Genomic DNA, 22,368 nt, shown 5'->3' with positions numbered 1-22,368 from the left:
TATAGACCAGGCTGGCCTCAAACTCAGAGGTCCACCAGCCTTTGCTTCCCAAGTGCTGGATCAAGGGTGTGCGTTACCTCACCCCGCTCACTTTTTTTAAATTTTGTTACGTGCCTAACGGTGTTTTCCAATGTTCACACCAAGACTTAACTCTTAAGGAGGTAAAGATTTTGTTCTGGAAGAAAACCCAAACCAGGAACTGCCAGCAAGGAAGTGTTCTTGTTTTGAGAAGAATCTCCCTGTGGAGTCCAGGCTGGCCTAAAGCTCACAGGAGTCCCCCTGCCTCTGCCTCTCAAAGGCCTGCGAGCAGCACCACGATGACTCCCTTCTCTGTGAGCATTGCTCACTGCCCTTTACAGACCTGGAGGAGGGATGGTAGTGCCTCCCTGTGGCTAGCAGGTCACTTGCACCCAGCTCACCTCAGAGGGCTTTCACTCCGCCCAGTAAGGAAAATACCCGATGTCTGAATGCAATGCCCTTTATTTGTATTTGATGAGGTTTAACACGCCCAGCAACTCCGGTGACCTTTGCTTATCCCACTGGGATGTAAGGGGCTAACAGGGTCTCTCTCCACAGCCTGGCCTCCACACAGCAGCACTGCTGAGCAGCAGCCCAGGAATATTGATAACTATGCAGCCATCTGACCTGGGCGGTCAGGGCTCAGCCGAGATGGGAGGATTGATAAGCCCACCCCAAAAGATGTTACTGGGCCTGGTCCTGGACAAAGTGGAAGACATCCTAGAGCTGTAACCTAGCACAACTGAGAACTCCCTATGAGAGGGTGGGAAGGAAGGATGGGCGTGGGGGGACACCCCACAGCACATGCTTTATACGACTTGACTGTACTGTGGGGTCCCCGGGGCTGCGGGCTCTGCAGCGCCCCTACTTCCCAGCCAGCTGATCATGCAGCTTGGGCACAGAGTCATCCCACTCTGCCTGGAAGCACGTGCCGGCCACCGGGGCTCCCAGGTGGTACTTCTTGCGGAAGGACTCCACCTTGAACTTGCCGCGGTTGTCTCCAGACTTGTTGCTGAGGATGGGCTCGTCACAGTTCAGAGGCTGCTCCTGCTCATACACCAGCCAGACGTAGCGGTGCAGACCTGCAGGAGAGGCGAGCGGCAGGCAGCGGTGAGTGTGGGTGCGGACGCGCTCCAGTTGGGCTGCTCTTGCCTAGCATTCCCAGGCCCTCAGCCTGCTTTTCCACATACAACAACATAAGCCTGAGTGTAGTGCTCCGCGCCCGTAACCCCAGAACTTGGATCAGGAGTTCGGGATCACTCGGGATCACTCTCAACTACCTCACAAGTTCAAGGATAGCCTGGGCTAAATGAAATATGTCAAAATCAGATGGTTCTTAACGACTTTTTAAAAAGTTATTTACATGTATGAGGACATAGGGAGACAGATGGCCACCGTCCATCAAGCACTCAACAAGCAAGCTGCAGTTCACACTTACGACAAAAGCACCGAGCTGTCAGCGAGCTGCCAGGCTTCACCCAGATTCATAGAACCTTCACATGAGCTGATCAGAGTATAAAACGTCCATTTTGGAGGACTTCAGGACAACTCCTAGATCTAGGACATCTACACAAGCGCCAAGCAAGCCCTGCCTAGGAGGCACACAGTGGCTCTCTTCAGAACACCCACATCCGGGCTGCAGCCCACGGACCCAGCAAGAGGAAGGCTCAACCGTGCAGCACACTGGCACAGGGAAGACTAATTAAAGGAACCGAACTCATAACCCAAGCCAGAATCGGGTAACCAGGTAACACACCCTGCCCACTGTGCCCAGAGAAGCATGGGACCCAAAGCGACCCATGGAGACCATGTCAGAAAATGCTAAGCCCCAGGGGAGCGGCAGGGACAGGAAAGAGCTTTCATCCTCCTGGAGTGTCCAGATGTGTGCCCCTCAAATCCTCTGCCTGAAACCCTCCGACCCATCCATTTATCATGCAAGCTAAATCTTCCACATCTGAGTTTTATTCTTCAAAGCAGAGCACAGCTCGACTCCAGGGAATGGCTCTACTCCCCACTGTCTTCTGCCTGTAATTAAATCACCTGCTTCTGTAGGTGCCCTGGAGACCTGAAAGAGTCCCCAGGAAACTTATCTCTTTATGCCTATGAATACTGAGAGGCCTTGAACGAGTCTGGAAGCTTCTGGGCCTCCAAACACACAGTGAGCCAAGAGCAATGGTCCTCGTCCTTACTGGACACTCATTATTCCAGTTCTTCTTGGCAGACAATGCACAGAAGTGGGCATTCGGCCAGGCACATCCCACCATCAAGGTGGCCTTGTTCCAGTGAAAGGGAACAGCATGTTACAAGCAACCAGCAGTAACTGTGTCCCCCACCGCTTCAGGGGTGCTTATGAGACTTGGGGAGCATTGTGGGCCTTGACTCTCACATTCCATGGCAACACAACACACTGTCAGAGAGAGCGAGCGAGCGAGCGAGAGCGAGAGAGCGAGAGAGCGAGAGAGCGAGAGAGAGAGAGAGCGAGAGAGAGAGAGAGAGAGAGAGTGTTCAATGTGGCTCACTACAGTCTTCCACATCTTTTCAAAGTGCCTGGCCACATTATGGGGAGAAAGGGAGAGTTATAAAGAAATATAAAAGGCAATCTTCGGCATTAGTATGAAAAGTGTTTGCTTCCTATTTACAGGATCACACAAAGCAGAGAACAGAGGGGGCTCAACTTCATCTGGCCCACACAGAGCCCCCCGAAACCCACTCCAGCCCAGTGACAGAGAGCTTGCCTAGTGTGAGCCCTGGCTTTGATGTTTCAGATGCACCGGAAATCACATACAGACAGCACATCTCTCCAGGCATTCAAAAGAAGCTCTACAGAGGGCCCACCCCATCAGAACCAACTTCTAGCCATCACAATCCTACAAGCTCACTGTTCCAGAAAAGACTTGCCTGAGGGGGAAAGCAAGCAGGCTTCTGTCTTCCTTACGGTCAGGCTTGGAAGGAACCCTGTGGTGCCCCGGGGCCATCCCAACTCCCACCCAGATTCCCCGATCAGCCCTCCTTAAGGCAGCCTTTCCTTACCTGTGTCTTTGGGAGGTCCGGAGCCCACGTATTCGGAGAGGACAGTGCCACTGCTAATGTCGTTGCCCTTCATGTTGACCACCAGGAAGTGGTGCCACTCCCTGCAGAGAAGAGAACAAGGGCTTTGAGCACCAAACGAAGGCGGGGTACACCTAGGGTCCTCCACGGCCGGGCTGCAACTGGCAGATGATACACTAGGGAGCACAAGCACGCATGAGGGCTGCACGCCAAGAGACCCCATTCCTGGGGCTGAGGCTGTCTCCCCAGCACTACAAACCAACTGTAACCCCGGGAGGTCTATGCAGCCCTGTCCAGCAGGGACTTCCACCAGATTAAGTATATCTGGGTGATACCCTCTCCCCACCTTTCCCCCGACTGGCCTGAATTTGGGGTCCTTCCTGCTGGGAGCATCGGGGTCTGTGAGGACCAGGGTGTAGAGCTTCCCAGGATCAAGGCCATCCCATGAAATGCTGCTTGGTCTATTCATGACCTGTAGGAAGGAACCAGTTTGGGGTTAAACATCTAGAAACGCTCTCAAAAACTCAACACTTTGCAACCTCACACTCCTAAAACATAAAACACGAGGGTTATCATTTCCTTTTATTCACTCCTTTTACTACTGAGACAAGAAAACAGTTTGTAGTAGTTTCACCCATGCAGATTAGTGGAAATTCCTGAATATGGCCTCTACTAAAAGCCTGAAGCTTGAGGCTGGAGAGATGGCTCAGCCCTAAGAACTCTTACAAAGGGTAGACATTTCCCAGCACTCCTATGTGTGTGTGTAGAGGGGACCTGTAACTCCAGCTCCAGGGGATCTGAGGCCAATTCTGACCTTCACAGCTCCCTGCTCTCTCTCACACATAGCCACACATTCATACATGATTAAAAGATAAAAAAAAAAAAATCTTAAAGAGCCAGAAGTCTAAAAAAACGCGCCACTTGGGGCCAGCTGAAGAGTAACCTGCCTTCAGAAAAAACGAGAGCGCCCAAGGTCGAGTACAAAGTTTGGGACAACGGAGACTGGCTAGGGCTCCGGATGGAAACTCCCAAGTCACCATTCTAAACACCGCGTTCTAAATACCTACAGACCGGTTAGACCCAGTTTCGGTGAGCTGGGGAACCGCTCCTCCGCGTCAGCATCCCACCCCAACCCCCACCGCCACCGCCACCGCCACCGCCACCGCCACCGCCACGAGCAACACAGATAATGGGAAGGCGCTGGCCTTCGAGCTGTTTAAAGTGCAGCCTGCTCCCTGGGGGTGACCGCAATCTCGGGACATTAGAAGGTTACATAAGAGGCCTCCGGTTGTCGGGTGGCGCTCCCATCAGGTAGTTGGGGCCACAAGGTCTGAGTTACAGACCCTAGGCTCGAGGCCTGCTCCGCCCCGCTGTGTCCCGGCCTCTCCGCCGGCGGGCCCACACCGTACCTGGGTGGGCGTCAGCACTTTGCCCAGCTCGTCCACCGTTACTCCGCCGTAGTCGACCCTCAGGGCGTGCTGGGGCGGCTCATCCACCTCCTGTAGTGACAGCGGCCCGGCCCACTGGCTGATGTCGGCGGCCATGACGATGGAGAGAACAGACACACGCGCGCGCCGAGTCCCGAGTGCAGTTAAACGCAGGGCGATTGCGCAGTTGACTCACGCCACCCGACCAACCGCAGATCAGGCCACGCCCCCTCATCCTCTGATTGGCTGAGCCGGAGCTAGGCGGTCCGAGCGCCACGGTCACTGCGAAGCTTCCCGCGTGGTTCCTGCAGGCCTGAGAGTGCAGGGCTGTGATGCAGGTTAATATTGCGGCTTCTCCTTTGCATTTGAAGGACTCTCTGCTCCCTTTCGCAGTTCCCGGTGATAAGGCCATGCGTTTCTTCAAACGAGCCTGGTTTCTTCCCTGCGTTATCTTTTGTTGTTTTAGAAAGTCTTTAAATGCCAACGATATTCAACCTCTCGGGAATCAATGAGTGTGATGGGCTTAACTGTGGAGTGCGGGTGACTCCAAAGCAGCAGTTCGGCAAGTTCTGCACAGATGATGGCCTCCCGTCGCCCCCTAAATACCCACACCGGAACCTCTCTTCAATTAACCTTCCAGCTGGTGTGCCTGTAAATTTGAGCAGAATTGTAAACACAGGGCTGGGAGAACTGGCTGGTTCTTGGTTGAGGCTTCAAGAACAACCCCGCCTTCTATGAGTGAACGTGAACAGACTGCAAGCCCCATCTTCACGGTGGCTTGCAAGTAGTAACCCTAAGATCCTGAAGGTGGCGGCTGCTTTTCTCGGGCTGGAACAAGATTATTTTACAGACAGTGTGACTTAACAAGACAAAGTGGAATTCAGGTTGTCAGTCGATAGCCTCAGAATATGGATATTTCCTGGGTGGCTCCCAGGTCATCCCAGGGGTCCTGAAAGAGAAGTGGAAAGTGTGATTGTCAGGACCAGACTGAAGGAAGGGAAGCAAAGCTGGACCAGACATCGCCAGTTTTGCAGTTAGTGCCAGCAGCCTCCAAAGGCTGGAAGCAGTCAGAAATGGATGGACCTAGGTTTTCACAGTGTGTAGCTAATAGAATACAGAGGCTCTGTACCCTGACTCGTTTGTTGGTTGTTTTGGGGTTTTTAGTATTGTTTTTGAGACAGGGGTTTTCTGTAGGCCTGCCTGTCCTGGAATCGCTCTGTTGATCAGGCTGGCCTCCAACTCAGAGGTCTGCCTGCCTCTGTATCCTAAATGCTGGGATTAAAGACCTGTGCCACCACGGCCCAGCTCTCGCCTTTTTATTTTTTCTCATTTATTAATTATATGTGATTGTGAGGGTGGGGTACTGAATGTGCTTGCCACAGTTCCAAGTATAGAGGTCAGAGAAAAATTGTGAGTCCATGTCTCCTAGTATACCACACGGTGCCAGGGATGGTACAGTCTCTTTTGTAAACTTTTTTTAAAAAAGAATAATTTATTATATATAAGTACACTGTTGCTATCTTCAGACACACCAGAAGAGGGCATTGGATTCCCATTGCAGATGGTTGTGAGCCACCATGTGGTTGCTGGGAACTGAACTCAGATCTCTGGAAAAGCAGCGTTCTTAACCGCTGAGCCATCTCTCCAGCCCCTTTCATAAACTTAAAAAGATTCTTGTAAGCTCCAAGAAACGTGCTCAAATCTTCCTCTCATGCCTCGAATGGACTTCATCCAGAAAAGTGCCCCTGTCAATCCATAGCCTAAGTTCCCCACCTGTTGCATACTCTAGAGGCTGGGATTCTCCACCCCCCACCACCACCCACGCAGTTCCCTGGTTTTGGGATTCCCCTCCCCCAATCACCAAGACCATGGGCCTAAGGGTTTCAAACTTCTCAACCTGCTTAATTTTGTTTTCTGCCAAATCTTAATTTTGTTTGTCTTGCCAAATCTGGGCGTTAACTCGAAGTCTGCTTCCAGGACAGCTTCAGGGAAGCAACCCACAGATGCTCCTGTCACCTCTCACAGATCCTTTTACTGGGCCTCAGCTCTCTGACCTGCAAATGTCCCACAGACCCTGGACAGAAAGGAAACAACCAGCTCTCTCAGGACTTGACCAGCAACCCCATTCCAATTTCCTTAGATTTCCAAAAGACTCAATCATCCCCCGAAAGTCAGCAGAAAGTAGCTAAATATCATGACAACCCCGTTCCTGCCTTAACTCTTTCTAGTTCCCCATTTTTTAATTAAACCAAAACGGAGGAATGTTAGCCTTTCCTCTAGGATCTGCCCAGCAGTTACAGAGCAAACAGCCAAGTAGGAACCTGACTTGCTATAAACAGAACTGTTCGGCCTCCCTCCCCACTTCTTTCTCTCCCCTCCCCTCCCTCCTCTCCCATTTGTCCCTGGCCAGCCTCTTCCCCTCTTCTTCTCTCCTCTTCTCTCTTTTTATGTCCTTCTCTGTCCCCCTTCCTTCTCTGCCTCTACCCCCTCCTCCAGGTCCCAAATAGACTCTCCTTGATACTCTCTCTCAGAGGGAACAGGCATGGGCCTGCCCAGGTGCTCCCTTTGGCGACACCAACAATGCCCTTATATAAAACACATCCATGGTGACCCAGAGGAGATCCTCTTATATAAGAAAGGCCCTGTTAACAGTGGGAGGATCTCTGAGCCCACAAGGCTCCTCCCCTCCAGGAACACCTAAGAACGATTTAAAAATAAAAATGTTTTAAAAAGAGGAACTCATCACAAGGCCCTGGGTTCGGTCCCCAGCTCCGAAAAAAAAAAAAAAAAAAAAAAGAGAGAGAGAGAGAGAGAGAGAGAGAGAGATGATAATGGACTGACCCTCTGAAACTGTCCACATGAAAATGCACTTTTCTCTCATGCTATGAGGAATGCATTGTACAGAAGGAAGGGTCTGTTCTGGCTCAGTTTGACGGTGACCATCACGGCATGGCAACAAGAGGTGTCCGATCACACCACTGTACCTGTCGTCAGGAAGCCGAGAGAGCTAAATACCGATTCACCTACAGCTCGCTTTCTCCTTTATGGGTATTCCAGGACCCCAACTACTGGGATGGTGCTGCCCACAATTAATGGGTCTTCCCACTTCATTTTACCCATTCTAAAAGCTCCTTCATAAACTTACCCAGAGGTTTGACCCATCCCCATCCCCATCCCCTCCCCACCCACCACCACCACCCCGGCTCATGCCGAATCCTGTCACCTTGACAATATCACCCACGACACCCCCTCTGGGTAATTACCGCTGAGCTAAATCCCCAACCCCGGGTAATCAGTTTTGAACACTGTGGTGGTTTGAATATGTTTTGCCCACGGAACGTGGCACTTGGAGTGGGTGTGGCCTTGACGGAGTGGGTGTGGCCTTGACGGAGGAAGTGCATCACTGTGGGGGTGGGCTTGGAGGCTCTACGCTTAAACTCCACCCAGAGCAGAAGAGACCTTTCTCCTAGCTGCCTGTGGAAGAAGACAATCTGTCCTCTGCTTGTCTTCACATCAGGATGTATAACACTCAGGTCTGCCAGCACCACGTCACCCAGGACACTCCCATGCTTCCTGCCATGATGATAATGGACTGACCCTCTGAAACTGTAAGCCAGCCCCAATTAAACTATTTCCTTTGTAAAAATTGCCTTGGTCATAGTGTCTTCCTCACAGTGATAAAACCCAAACTAAGACTTCTCTAATATGCAAATTGCTATAGTTCAGATACTGGTTCTCCAGAGAGAAGTATGTTAAAGGTGAGTCCTGACCTGTGTGGTCCTGGGAGGTAGGGCCTAGTGGACAATCTTAGGCAGTGTGGAAGAGTGCCCTTGAAGCACACTGTGAGACTTTGTTCTCTTGTGCTGTCTTTCTGACCGTGAGGGGAATGGTTTTATTCCGCCATGTGCTGATTGAACTGCTTCACCAAGAGCCCAAGAACAATGGGACTGACTGATGACAGGCAGGGACCAACAGAACTGTGGACAGTGGGAGACTTTTCTCTTTAATTTCCCAGGTATTTGTTACAGAGTTGGGAATCTGACTAAAACAGAAACACTTCTCAAAACTGTATATTACCTGGGTATGGTGACACGGGTCTTTAATTGGGAGGCAAAGGCAAGCCAATCTCTCTCTGACTTTCGAGGCCAGCCTGGTTAAGTTCCAGGCTACCCAGAGTTACATAGTGAGACCCTATCTTTCAAAAACCCAAAACAAAAGCAAAAAAATGTGCATTGAAACTGGACAGATAGTTCAATGGTTAAGAACACTTGCTGCTGGTTCAGAGGACCTGGGTTTGATTCCCAGCTCACATGACAGGCAGCTCACAACTGCCTACAACCAGCTCCAAAGGATCTGATGCCTTCTGCTGGCTTGTGAGGATACTGAACACAGGTGTGCGTGCGCGCGCGCACGCGCGCGCACACACAAAGAACAATGTACTTTGAGCCAGTTGTGGAAGACTATACCTGCAACACTAGTTCTTAATAAGCTATAATAGGAGAAGCTTGATTCTAAGTCTAGCCTGGGCTATATACACTGTTTTAAAAAATGGTAAAATAACCACTTTTTTCTGTTTAGTTTTTTAATTATTTTCAAGGTGTGTGTGTGCATGTGTGCATGTGTGTGCACAAGCATTTGTGATACCTGAGGAAGCCAGAGCAGGGTATGAGATACCCTGGAACTGGAATTACAGTCAGTGGTGAACCTTCCAAAGTGAATGGTAGGAAGGGAACTCTCATCCTCTGAAAGAGCGGAGGACATCTTAACTGACCAGCCACCTTTCTGGCCCCTAAAATGTGTATTTTAAAGCCATTCCCTGATGTGAACGACTTATGAATTGTGTGATCTGAAATTAATTGTTGAATATAGAGGTTTTCTTGCTCTTTGAACAGCTCAGGAAGCCGCTGAAGCTGTAAACCCAGCAGAGAAGAGACCCCCTGTGGCCCACTGTGGGCAGAGAGTGGCTTGAACCGTCTCCAGGATCTGGGACAGCAAGAGCATCAAGGAAGTGACATTTCTTTACATGAGCTAAAGAAATGGGTATCACTGTTTGTGCACATGTGTGCATGCAGGAGCCTACAAAGGCCATAAGAGGGAGTCAGAGCTCCTGGAACCTGTTGGTGGGAATCCTCACCTTTCTACAGAACCACGAACATGCCCTAAACCTCCAGGTAAAGATGCAGTGTGTGTGTTGGGGGGTGGGGGTGTTCTAGGGAGCTTCTTGCACAAGCACAGACTCTCAGTGCTTGCTGATTGTTCAGAATACTATTGAGTATGGTGTCAGTCAGTTGTGTGCTACTGTAACAAATACCCATGACCATCAAATTATCAAGAAGAAAGGGTTAGCTGGATTCTGTCTGTGATCAGGTGTTCCCACTGCTTTGGGGTCTGCAGTGACACAGCCCAATGTGCAGTGTGTATTAGGACAGATGAATAGAGAGAGAGAAGACCGGTTTACACAATCCCCTTCAAGGTACTGCTACTAAGGATGCATGGGCTATGGTCCCAGCTTCTAGGACACTGCCCCTGGGAGCCATTTAAGGTAAAAGTGATAGGGCTTGGGAGGGTGGGTAGGGGTAGCTAGTCAGTCAGTGTTTGGCTTACCCGTTGCTCTCGCAGAGGACCTGGGTTTGGTTCTGAGTACCCCAGTGGCAGCTCATAACTGCCTGTTACTCCCATTCCAGGACACCTGCCTCCCTCTTATGGCCTTTAAGGCTCCTGCATGTACACGTGGACATAGACTCATACAGGTATGTGTACAGATGTGTGCACGCACACACAGTAAATATTCAAATAAAAGTTAAAGGCTCTGGATGTGGCTGGACTAAACAACACTCACAGCAGAAACCAGGTATAGTGGTACACATCAGAGATCCCAGCACTCTAGAGGTAAAGGCAGGTCAGAAGTTCAAGGTCATCTTTAAAGCATAGAGAAGTCCAAACTACTGTGGGCTACCTAAGACCTGACTCAAAAGGGGGAGGGGGCATTAAAATTATAGCATGTGTTAAAACAAGTCAGATATGCAGAAATAGAAAGAAAAGAGAAAGATTTGTTGTTGTTTTATTATTATTATTATTATTATTATTATTATTATTATTATTATTAATTGACCTGCATCTGATGCCTGTGTGATTTTTCTGGTTATCATTTATCAGCCTGTGAGTCTAGCTTGTGGCTCCGGAAGGCTCTGGCTATGGGTAGACTCCAGTAAGCTTAAGGATCGTTTTGATTGGTGGGTGAGGTGGGATGTTTGCTGGTTCACTCATATGTTTGGTCAGATGGGCAGCTTCTTTTAGGGAGAACTGTTTCTGTGCACAAAGGACCTCAAGGGAGGCTTAGAGGAAATCAAAGCTCTGTGGTGGTCGGCAACGGGCAACTATAAGCTGCCATTGTGAGGCACAGGTCTGCATGTGGCAACCTCTGCACACAGGAGCTGGCTGACGCCAAGGACCCAGACTGAGCTGTGATTTGGAAATTGCCTTCTGGTTGGTCTCCTGGATTCCTACTTCTTGGGATTACTCTGTGTGTGTGTGTGTGTGTGTGTGTGTGTGTGTGTGTGTGTGTGTGTGTGTGTGTGTGTCTGTGTGTCTGTGTGTCTGTGTCTGTGTGTGTCTGTGTGTGTCTGTGTGTGTGTGTGTGTGTGTGTCCTTAATAATCTCAAAGCTGCTGGAAACACATCCCATTCTCTCACTGGCTCCTTTAAAAAAATTCCTTGAAGAGAGTCAGAAAATGTATATATTTCTTTTTGAAACGGAATCTCACATGTAGCTCAGGCTAGCCTTAAACTGGCTCTGCAGCCTAAGCTGGCCTAGAACTCCTGATCCTTCTTGTATTTATTTGGCTGCTCAGAGATCCAACAGCTCAGCTCTGTACTGAGCTCAGGCCTCTTTAGAGCATCGGATCTCAACTTGTGGATTGGGATTCTTCCGAGGGGAGAGGGGGGTCACATACCAGCTATCCTGCAAGTTACATAGTTACATTATGATTCAAAGCAGTAGCAAAATCACAGTTATGAAGTAGCGATAAAAATAATTCCATGGTTGGGGGTCACCACAACATGAGGAACTGTATTAAAGGGTGGCAGCGTTAGGAACACTGAGAACCACTATTTTAGACAATTTCTTGAGACGCCCCGTGTCAGCAGTGGACCCAGCTGAGCCATGGCCAAACTGCTGAGTTACAGCCAAACTGCTGAGTCACAGACACCAGGAGATGACAAATCTATGTTGTCTTAAGGCTCAAAGTTTGAGGTCCCACAGCAAGGGGACCCCTGTAGCTTGCAGCCTGGTTCCATCCAGGCCAGGAACTCCACAGAGAGGAGGCCTCTATCTCAATACCCCCAACTCTTGGGGACTGAATTTTATGGCCAACCCCAGTTGCCTGCTTGTTTCTTTTTGGAAGATTTTAAGCCAAAACCTCACTATGTAGCCTTGGCTAACCTGTAGGTCACTGTGTAGACCAGGCTAGCTTTGAACTCACAGAGTGTTATCTGCCTCTGTCTCTGGATGAAAGGTGTGTATCACCGCCATTCTTGGCTTCTTTGGATTTTTGAAGTTACATTGATTTATTTATAGGGGGGATGTGAGCAGGTGGGGACAGAGGTCAGAGGACAACCTGAGGGAGTTGGTTCTGGGGTTTTACTGTGTGCGGCATGGCTCAAACAAAGGTTATCAGGGCTTGGCAGCCTTTACCCATTGAGCCATCTTGTGTGTGTGTGTGTGTGTGTGTGTGTGTGTGTGTGTGTCCTCTCCCCTCCCATTGAGCCATATTGCTGGCCCCCGATTTGGATTTTTTTGAGAGGCAGAGTCTTACTGTCTAGCCCAGGCTGACCTAGAACTCAGAGTCCTCCTTTGTCAGCCTCCTGATTGCTGGTAGAGAGCATGGGGCCCAGACTGGGGTTAAAACACTACCCATGGGGGTTGGGGATTTAGCTCAGTGGTAGAGTGTTTGCCTAGCAAGCACAAGGCCCTGGGTTCGATCTCCAGCTCTGAAAAAAAAAAAAAAAGAAAAAAAAAAGAAAAAAAAAAAAAAAAAAACACTAGCCATGTCTGGCTGTTTGGCTTCCCTTACATCGCTGTGGGGTATGAACCCTGTCCCCCACCACTGCAGGCATCCTCTCCACAACTGAAGGGGCAAAAACTTATGCCGTACAGGTGAACGCCTTGCACAGATGCGTGACTGAGAGAAACTGCATATGATATCGGCCACTTCATTAGAACAGTCTCCACCATGACCTTATTAAAACCCTTTGAACTCACCAGAACGTTCTCTGTCCTCCAGAAACTGAGCATCTGGTACTATCTGAGCACAGCAACCTTGGATTTACTGTGACCTCCCCAGCTGGTTTGAACAGGTGAGGGGGGCAGAGGGGGGAATGCCGTCCTTGATATCTCTCCAGAATAAATAGAGACACCGGGGAACTGGTGAGAGCCTAGCTCGATCCTCAGAGCAGTGACAAGGTCCTGGGCAGATGCTGAGTCAGATGACTTCATGGTCATTAGTTAGTTGCTTTAGGGTCCAAGGGTCCTCAACCTTCCTAACACTGACCCTTTAATACAGTTCATCATGCTGAGGTGTCCCCCCACCATGATGATATTATTTTTGTCGTTACTTCATAACTAATTTCGATACTGTTATGAACTGTGATGTGAATATCTGACATGCAGGATATCCAATACGCGACCCCTAAGGGGTTCCAAACCTTGGAGTTCTCGTTTTAGACAAGCGTTTGGTGACGTAGGGGGGATTGCTTCCGTGTTTCCCAGTAGGAAGAGGGTTGGAACAGAGGTGGAAGATTTCCCACTTCCTCCTCTTTGGAGGGCCTGGGGAGACGACTCAGAGTTACTGCACCCTGCTTTTCTAGAGGACCCAGCACCACGTCAGGCGGCCAATAGCCACCTGTAACTCCAGCTCCAGACAGCCTGGCACCCTGCTTAGTTCTGAGCTTCGGAGCATCTGAACATACACACGTGCACGCGCGCACGCGCGCACGCGCGCACACACACACACACACACACACACACACACACACACACACACAGAGCAGTCACACATATTAAAAGTAAAACCTTGGGGGCTGGAGAGATGGCTCAGCGGTTAAGAGCACCCGACTGCTCTTTCAGAGGTCATGAGTTCAATTCCCAGCAACCACATGGTGGCTCACAACCATCTGTAAAGAGATCTGATGCCCTCTTCTGGTGTATCTGAAGACAGCTACAGTGTACTTATATATAATAAATAAATAAATCTTTAAAAAAAAAAAAGTAAAACCTTTAATACTCTTGAGAGTCAATTAGGAATGCATGCTGTATTCAGGAGGTCTCCTGGGGAACGACAGGTACATTGTTTGTATGCAAAATTTTGGGGATCTAATGTCAGTGTTAATAGCAATGTGGTCTCTTAGACTACTTAAATCTCTCTTCTTTCAGTGCCCACCCCCATCCAAAGGGAAGTTAAGAGACTTCACAGAGCCAGGCAGAGTTGCACAGGTCTCTAATCCCAGCAGGTAGATCTCTGTGAGTTCGAGGCCAGTCTGGTGTACAGAGTGATCTCTAAGACAGCCAGAGCTATGTAGGAAGACCCTGTCTCAAACAGACAAGAACTCCAGCCTAGTATCTAGTTACTGTGGGTAGCTCAGTGGTACAGGACTTACCTAGCATCTGTGCCAGCTCTGGATTGCACTTAATTAAATAATTTAAAATCCTAGTGGTCTCACATATGCTGGGTTGGCCTTGAACTTGGTGGGCAGCCAAGGTGAACCTGACCTTCGGATCCTCCCACCCCCACCTACAAAGTATAGGGGCAGCCCAGGGAGGGGAATGCCACAGGTGCCCTGTTCTATCCTCGGCTGATGCAGTGCTGGGGTTAGAAATCAGGGTGTTTGTTGTCTGGGCTAAGTGAGCGCCCTCCCTGCTGAGCTGCACCGCTGGCCAGATGTGGGCTTTCAAGTCTCTTCTCTACAACCTGTAGCAGTTCCTGGGGCATGGGGCAAGGCTGGGCTTGCACGTGGCTGCTGGAGTGAAATCTTTTGGGGGGGCGGGGCGAGGGTTGGTGGGACCTCGGGAGACTTCCGGCGTGTTTGCTTATGTCCGGCACCATCTCATGTGAGAACCTGCCCGTGCCACATTGCGAATAGACATTCGGCCTTTGTCCTATTTCTTGGCACACGATTCCTGGGATCATTGGCCTCTCAGAGTAACAAGTAGGTGGTGGTGGTTGTTGTTATGGTTTGGTTTTTTTTTTTTTGACTGTTAGGTAGAATGGAAGGTGGTCCCCAGAGTGACCAAAAGCGAGGTTAGAGGGTGGGGACGTTCACCCTCAGCTCCCGTGGAGGGGAGAGGTAGAAGGTAATCAGTTGTGTGTACACGGAAGCTTCTGCAAATAAAAACCGGTAGGGGCAGAGTGCAGAGGGGCTGAGATAAGCCGGCCTTTGGGCGACACCTAGGGAGGGCACTGGTTCCCACACGCCTTGCCTTGCCCTGGGTCTATTTCTAAGGGTCACTGTTCCCTGAGTGACATTCTTTAGAGTAGCAGTTCTGTCCCACCACACTGTGCAGAATGAACTGACCCAGAAGGGGGTCTGTGGGAAGGTCAGACGTGCTGAGGTGCTGCAGTCAGGCCATCTCCAAACGCAAGTACAATCAGAACTGCGCAACCCCGGGTGAGAGGCAGGGGTCTGCCACAGGAGTGACCGCTTGACTGTGTGAGGAAAGCCACTTCACCGTCAGCTCCGTTCTGAAAAAGGATGCCACCTTCACAGAGCACCAGCCGGGCTCACACAGGGTGGCATGAGCCAGCCCCCAAATATGTTGAGGGCAAAAAAAGCAATCGGCAGAAGAAGGACAATGGGTATGGCACTGGGGGAACACCAAGAGGGTTTGGAGATGAAAGGACCTATAGCTAAGTGTGGCAGCCTCCCTCAATCCCCACGCCAGAACTGACTCTTGCAAGGTGTCCTCTGACCTCCACACCTGAGCTGTGACTGGGACCACAGTTTTTCAAAAGAGCAAGTTGCAATCTCTGAGTTTGAGGCCAGCCTGATCTACACAGCAAGTTTCAGGACAGCCAGGGCTACACAGGAAACCCTTTCTAACAAACAAACAAACAAACAAACAAACAACAAAACAACCCAACCAATTAACTAGCTACTAAATGAATAGGTAAATAAATAAATAAATGTAAAAAAAATTAAATCGCTTTTCTTAAGTATTTGGTCCAAGCAATAAAAAGCCAACATAGTTTCTCACCCTTTGGAAGGAATCAATTAAAATGAGAGGAGGTATTTTAAGAAAGATCCAGGGTTGGGGATTTAGCTCAGTAAGGGTTGGGGATTTAGCTCAGTGGTAGAGCGCTTGCCTAGCAAGCACAAGGCCCTGGGTTCGGTCCCCAGCTCCGAAAAAAAGAAAAAAAAAAAAAGGAAAAAAAAGAAAGATCCTAGGGCTGGAGGGATGGCTCAGTGGTTAAGAGCACTGACTGCTCTTCCAGAGGTCCTGAGTTCAAATCCCAGCAACCACATGGTGGCTCACGACCATCTGTAATGGGATCCGATGCCCTCTTCTAGTGTGTCTGAAGACAGCTACAGTGTATTTATATAGAATAAATGAATAAATCTTAAAAAAAAGAAGGAAAATCCCCAAAATGAGGTTTGGGGGTGAATGCTTCTGTTCCCCATGCCTGACACTGCGCCCAGGTGGCTGTCTCCAGTATTTAAGGGCAGGAAGGCCTTCCATGAATTATCCAGCTCTGACCAAGGGATCAGGGGACCTTGGGATAGATACATTTTAGACTATCAGAGACTGGGTTGTGGGTGAGTCTTGGCTTTTCCCATGAGCTGTGACCTTGAAAGAAACATTGAGTAAGTCTTGGCCTGCCCTGGCTTCTCTGGACAGCAGTGGCCATTGGCTGAACCGAAATCTCTAATCATGAAACTTGGCTGGATCATTACTAGGTGGCCTTGGTGGAGGGATCCGAAGTCCGCTCAGGGCTGAGAGCGCCACCTGGTGACCGACCTTGTAAGTAAGCTTGTGGCTTGGTTCTAGGTCCAGAAAGCAGGGAAATTATTTCTTATTTTCTCTGTGCCCCCTCTTCCCCTTGTCTGATGGCTAGTCTTGATCCTCAACTTCACACAGCTCAAGCCTGACAAGAAGGAATTTTAACTGAAAAAGTGTTTCCTTCCTACGGCACCTGGGCACATTTGTGGTGCGTTTTCTTGATTAACTGATGAAGGACCGCCTAGCCCACTAGGGGCGGTGCCATCCCTAGGTAGTGGGGCCTGGGTAAAGCTAACATGCAGCAGAGTTCCTTGGCCTTCTACTTTAGGTTCCTTTCTTGGCTTCTCTCAATGATGGATTTCAAAGCATAAGCTGAAAAAAATAATCCTTTCCCCCTCAGTTTGTCTCTGGTCATAATGCTCACAATAGTGACCAAAAGAAGCTAGAACACTGTCCCTTTTGTTTTTTGTTTTGAAACTGGTTAAGTACCTCAAATTCCTCATCCTCCTGCCTCAACCTCCCAAGTGCTATGTATGCATCATGTCCAGCTGAAACATGTTTATAATTCCAGTTTAGACCTGTAAGGACTGGTTTTAGTCTCTTTGTTACAAGGACAGGTTTTAGTTTCTTTGTTGCTTGGAGTGTTTTTTTTTTTTTTTAAGCTCCTTGAAATGTATGTTTTAAGTTTATCTTTTGCTGTTTCTTTTAAAACTTATTTATGTGTGTGTCAGAAGTGGGCATGGTCTGATCATCTGAAGCTGGAGTTACAGGCGGTTCTAAGCTGCCTGGATGTGAACCAAACTCCAGACCTTTGGAAGAGCAACACCTGCTCTTAGCCACAGAACCCTGTCTTGCCTTGCCGGATGCTTTTAAGTTATTTTATCAGAGTCTTACAAATGCTACTAAGTTGCAACCCTAGCTCTTTAGAAATTGATAATTTGGTTTTTGTTGGTTTTGCTCTTTTTTTTTCCCCAAGAGAGGGTTTCTCCTAGTGGTCCTAGCTGGCCTAGAACCCTCTCTAGGGACCATGCTGGCCTTGAACATTAGGGTTTCACTTATCTCAGCAGGAATTTTAAAGGCATAAGACACCACATGGAGCCTTTAAATTGTTATTTTGAGGAGCTGGAGAGATGGCTCAGCAGTTAAGAGCACTGACTGCTTTTCCAGAGGTCCTGAGTTCAAACCCCAGCAACCACATGGTGGCTCACAACCATCTGTGTTGGGATCTGATGCCTTCTTCTGGTGTGTCTGAGACAGCTTCAGTGTATTTACATAGAATAAATAATTAAATTGTTATTTTGAAACAGGGCCTTGCAATGTAGCCCAGGCTAGCCTCAAGCTTGGACCCCTCCTGCTTCAGTCTCTTCCTGCCTTGGCCTCCTGAGAATCTGGGGTTGAAGGGGTGCACCACCACTCCAGCCCTGATGGCTTTGACAACGATGTAAGCATGCACACTTTCCTGCCAGGAGGGCACATGGTTTCCATCATAAGACCTTTCCACCCTGGAGTTTTAACACCTGGCTCCTGAGGCCAGGCAGAGTAACACATAGCTAGCTACAGACTCAGGTACTGCTTGTGAGGCTGAGGCAGGAGGATTATTTGAGCCCATGAGGTTGAGGCCAGTTTGGTCCACATAGCGAGAGCTTAAGTCTAATAAGAGAAGAGAAAGAAAAAACAAAACAAAAACCAAAAAACAGCACCGTCCTACAAGCTTGTGCTGATTCCCAGCCTCCTCAACTCCTTGTAACTCCATCTCAAGGGGATCAGATCACACCTCTGGCCTCTGTAGGCACACACACACACACACACACACACACACACACACACACAAATATTTTAAAAAAAATGTTAAAAGCAAACCTGAAATTCATTATTCAAATGAGGAAATATCAGACACAAAGAAGTTAATTTTTCCAGACAGATGTGAGGCTGTGACAGTTTGGGGGTTTATTTCCCCTCTATGTGCCTCCGTTTCTTTATCTGTAGAATGGGGATGTGAACGCTGAGTGGAGTTTAGGCTCAAAGATGCTGCTGAACCCAGTAAGAGGAAATTCTGCGTTCTTGTCCCTGTCAGTTCTTCTGTTACTGTAACAGGATACATGGTTCATGATGTAAAAAAAGGACATTTGGCTCACAGTGCTAGTGCTTGGCCAGTCCAGGAGCATGGGTCAGCTTCCAGAGGCTTCTAGACCCTGTCACACCTCCCAAAGCTGGAAGGAAGAGATTGTGTGGAGGGAAGGGAAAAAGCAGGGCCGAGGCTCAGCCACTAGGGGGCGCTGCTTGGTACTGCAGGAACTGGGTCTGGAGCTGCAGCCATTCCAGCAGAGAAGGGAGTAGGAAAATCGGAAGTTCAAGGTCACCCCTACAACACAGCCAGTTCAAGCGAGCTTGGGCCTTATTCTCGGCAGGGAACAGAGTGGGAAGGAACGCATGCACACAGGAATAGACTCACCTCATATCAACATACCCTCCAGCTAGCTAACTCTGCCTAGACTGAGACTAATCTAGTGACATAAGCCCCTCCCATTAAAACCGCAACCGGGCCGGTTGTGGTGGCGCACACCGGTAGGATTTGCTGAAGAAGGCAGAGGCAGGAGGATCACGAGTTCGAGGCCAGCTTGGGCTACACATTTGGGCTGGAGAGATGGCTCAGCGGTTAGGAGCACCCGACTGCTCTTCCAGAGGTCGTGAGTTCAGTTCCCAGCAACCACATGGTGGCTCACAGCCATCTGTAGGGGGATCCGGTGCCCTCTTCTGGTGTGTCTGGGGACAGCTACAGTGTACTTATATATAATAAATAAATAAATCTTAAAAAAAAAAAAAAAAAAACCGCAACCGGAAAAAAGGCTTCAAGATGTGAACTTTGGGACACACACCCAAACTCTAGCCTGTGCTATGAGGGATGCCAAGGTTAACATCGGGAGGCTTCCTCTGTAGTTTTCAACTTTGTGCACGGTCTAGCCTCTGAAAACAGAGGTTGCTGTTAGAGGCTAGTCCGGCCAGCCAGCTTGCTTCAGGAGTTCCGAAAATCACATAAAATAAAAAATAAACATTAATGAAAAAATGAACACAGTATTTTTTAAAATAATTTATTTTTATTTTATGTACATTGGTGGTTTTGCCTGCATGTCTGTCTGTCTGAGAGTGTTAGATCCCCAGGAATTAGAATTACAGACAGTTCTGAGCCGCCCTGTGGTTGCTGGGAACTGAACCCATGTCCTCTGGAAGAGCAGCCAGTGCTCTTAACTGTTGAGCCATCTCTCCCTACACACACACACACACACACACACACACACACACACACACACACACACACACACTTTTTTTTTTCTTTTCTTTTTTTCGGAGCTGGGGACCGAAACCAGGGCCTTGTGCTTGCTAGGCAAGCGCTCTACCACTGAGCTAAATCCCCAACCCCCATACACACCCCTTTTAAGATTTACTTTTTAAAGATTTATTATATTTATATCAGTACGCTATAGCTGACTTCAGACACACCAGAAGAGGTCATCTGATCCCATTACAGATGGTTATGAGCCACCATGTGGTTGCTGGGAATTGAATTCAGGACCTCTGGAAGAGCAGTCAGTGCTCTTAACCACTGAGCCATCTCTCCAGTCCCAAGCATAGTATGTTTTTGGTTTATCTGGTCTGGGTTTGTTTTTAGATCTCTTTGTGTGTGATTTTGTTGTTTTGTCTTGTTTTTGTTTGTTAAGATAAGGTCTCACTTTGTCATTTTGGTTGATCTGGAACTCACTACATAGACCAGGCTGGTCTAGAACTCAGAGATCCACCTGCTTCTGCTTCGAAAGCATTAAAGTATTTTTAAAAACCGTTTTGTCGAATTTTAGTCCCAGTTCTGCCTCCCAGCCCCATGTTCCCAGAAATAAGACTCAGACTCAAATTATATTTACAAATACTGTAGCCATACAAATAACTACCTAGGTTCTATTCTGACTAGATTACGACTAAAGATATCCATTTATTGTAACCTACATTTTGCCACGTTACCTGCCCTCAGGTACCAAGACGAGTTCCTCTGCTTGCCTCTTTGCCAGCTCCCCTCCCAGGATTCTTTCTCCTCCCGATGTCCCGCCTCTATTTCCTCCCTAAGCCATAGGCCATAAGCTTTTTAATGGACAGGTGAGGCATCCAAGCAATATACAAGGTGATCTCTCTACAGGTTTACTATGCGTGTGAGCGTCTGCGTGTGTGTGTGTGTGTGTGTGTGTGTGTGTGTGTGTGTGTGTGTGTGTACCTCGTGCTCCTGGAGGCCAGAAGAGGGCATCGGATTCCCTAGGCGTTAGAAATGGTTGTGAGCCACCGTGTGGGTGCTGGCAACCCACAGCCAGGTCCTCTGCAATAAGTACAACCCCGGGGTTGAGAATTTGGCTCAGTGGTAGAGCGCTTGCCTAGCAACCGCAAGGACCTGGGTTCGGTCCCCAGCTCCGGAAAAACAAACAAACAAACAAAAAAAACAAAAAACAAAAACAAAAAACAATAAGTACAACCACATAACCACGGCTTAATGCAGACTTGGTCTTGTGATCTTATAGCAGGGTTTCACGTAGACAGACTGGTCTCGAATTTGTTACGACTTTACCCACCTGATGATCTTGCCTCCACGTGCCAAATGCTGGGGTGAAAGGTGTGAGCCACCGCAGCCTGAGTCCTCAGTAATGGAAAGGACAAGTTGAAGGGGATGAGAGGATGGCTGGTATGGGCCAAGAAATCCTGACCGGCAGGGAAGCCTGTAGTCTCTGTGGGAGGGACCCGTAGAGTGGGCGGGGCCAAAGAGCAACTGTAGAAAGGTCCTAATGATTGAGCCTCTCCGGGTGTGGGGGTGCGGGTTGGGGTAGGAGGGGTGGGAATCCACAGTCCTCAAGCAATCCAGGTGTCCTTCCAGAAACTATTGTCTGCTTCTTGTCTTGTTTCGAATTCTTTCTAATAATTGTTTAGAAGTTTCCTGTACTAGGCCAGATTGGTTTGCATAAAAACAACATTTTTCCCCTAGGAAGGCACAGATGCCTCCCTTTTCGGCAGCCATTAAGCCTGGTCCTCTGCGGTTTGGGAGGCCCGCGGTAGCCAGGGAATCCCAGGGAATCGGTTTGATTTTTAGAGTGACTACGTATTGTTGTATCGAGGTCATGTCTCCCTTAATCTGATTGGGTTGGCTGCGTTGTACCTGTTGGAGCCGTAGCGACGACGTTGCGTGAGTGGCTACTGCGGGGTGACCTCCATTGGGAGGGCTAACGCGGAATCTTTTGTTTGGGTATGAGGGGAAGTTCAGAAATTAAAAAAACAAAACAAAACAAAACAACAACAACAACAAAAACAGGGTAAAATGTGAGTATGTGGATAATTAGGAGGAAAGAACGGATCCAGGGAAGGAGCGAGAGTGGGAAGGGACTAAAGCCGGTAGGAGGAGCCCGAGTGGGAGGGGACTAAAGCCGGTAGGAGGAGCCCGAGTGGGAGGGGACTAAGGCCGGTAGGAGGGGCCCGAGTGGGAGGGGACTAAGGCCGGTAGGAGGGGCCCGAGTGGGAGGGGACTAAGGTCGGTAGGAGGAGCCCGAGTAGGAGGGGACTAAGGCCGGTAGGAGGGGCCTGAGTGGGTGGGGACTAAAGCCAGTGCCCTGGAGGAGGCTTGGGGTTGAACTTTTTTGTCTGGTTCCTGTGTTTTGGGGCCCCATCGCAAACCAGTTAGGATTTGTTGGTGTGGAAGCAGCATCTTCGGAGGAGGAGAGCACGGATACCATCCTTCATAGTACTCAGATCTGCTTGTGGAGCACAGAGAATGAACTTGGTCGTGAAAGCTGATCGCAGAATTCTCTAAGGCGTTTGAAAGCCGCTGCGAAGAGAGGCTGCCTAGTGTAGAAAAGGATTT

The 22,368-nt window shown here is 49.0% G+C and overlaps 1 protein-coding gene and 1 long non-coding RNA gene across 5 annotated transcripts; one reads left to right on the top strand and one right to left on the bottom strand.

Moving 5' to 3' along the window:
- Window positions 1-462: 462 nt before the first annotated feature.
- Window positions 463-22,046, bottom strand: Pebp1 (phosphatidylethanolamine binding protein 1). 4 transcript variants are annotated; one of them, XM_063271234.1, is made up of 5 exons: window positions 21,092-22,046; window positions 4,476-5,442; window positions 3,429-3,538; window positions 3,049-3,149; window positions 463-1,100 (listed from the first exon to the last, which is right to left on the bottom strand). In XM_063271234.1, exons 2-5 carry the CDS (start codon window positions 4,608-4,610, stop codon window positions 883-885), a joined length of 564 nt encoding a protein of 187 aa, XP_063127304.1. In that variant the 5' UTR covers window positions 4,611-5,442; window positions 21,092-22,046; the 3' UTR covers window positions 463-882. The 4 variants fall into 4 exon arrangements, with proteins under 4 accessions (XP_063127304.1, XP_063127303.1, NP_058932.1 ...); XM_063271233.1 differs by lacking the exon at window positions 21,092-22,046 and having other exon boundaries at window positions 3,049-3,145; window positions 3,425-3,538; window positions 4,476-4,721; NM_017236.2 differs by lacking the exon at window positions 21,092-22,046 and having other exon boundaries at window positions 4,476-4,663.
- On the top strand, window positions 7,770-10,468 carry LOC120095992 (uncharacterized). Its single transcript, XR_005492032.2, has 3 exons — window positions 7,770-8,101; window positions 9,386-9,664; window positions 10,178-10,468. It is a non-coding gene; the product is annotated as an uncharacterized LOC120095992 (long non-coding RNA).
- Window positions 22,047-22,368: the final 322 nt, after the last annotated feature.

Source organism: Rattus norvegicus, chromosome 12 (assembly GCF_036323735.1).
Source record: "Rattus norvegicus strain BN/NHsdMcwi chromosome 12, GRCr8, whole genome shotgun sequence".
NCBI classification, from domain to species: Eukaryota; Metazoa; Chordata; class Mammalia; order Rodentia; family Muridae; genus Rattus; species Rattus norvegicus.
Note: the sequence above shows the minus strand (reverse complement) of the source record. Positions and strands in the feature narration are given on the sequence as shown.

Bases quoted from the DNA above. Each gene is read 5' to 3' on its own strand.
- Pebp1 (XM_063271232.1), bottom strand. From the start codon at position 4,610: ATGGCCGCCGACATCAGCCAGTGGGCCGGGCCGCTGTCACTACAGGAG. The intron at 3,539-4,475 runs GTACGGTGTGGG...TCCTTCCTACAG, and splicing joins AAGTGCTGACGCCCACCCAG to GTCATGAATAGACCAAGCAG.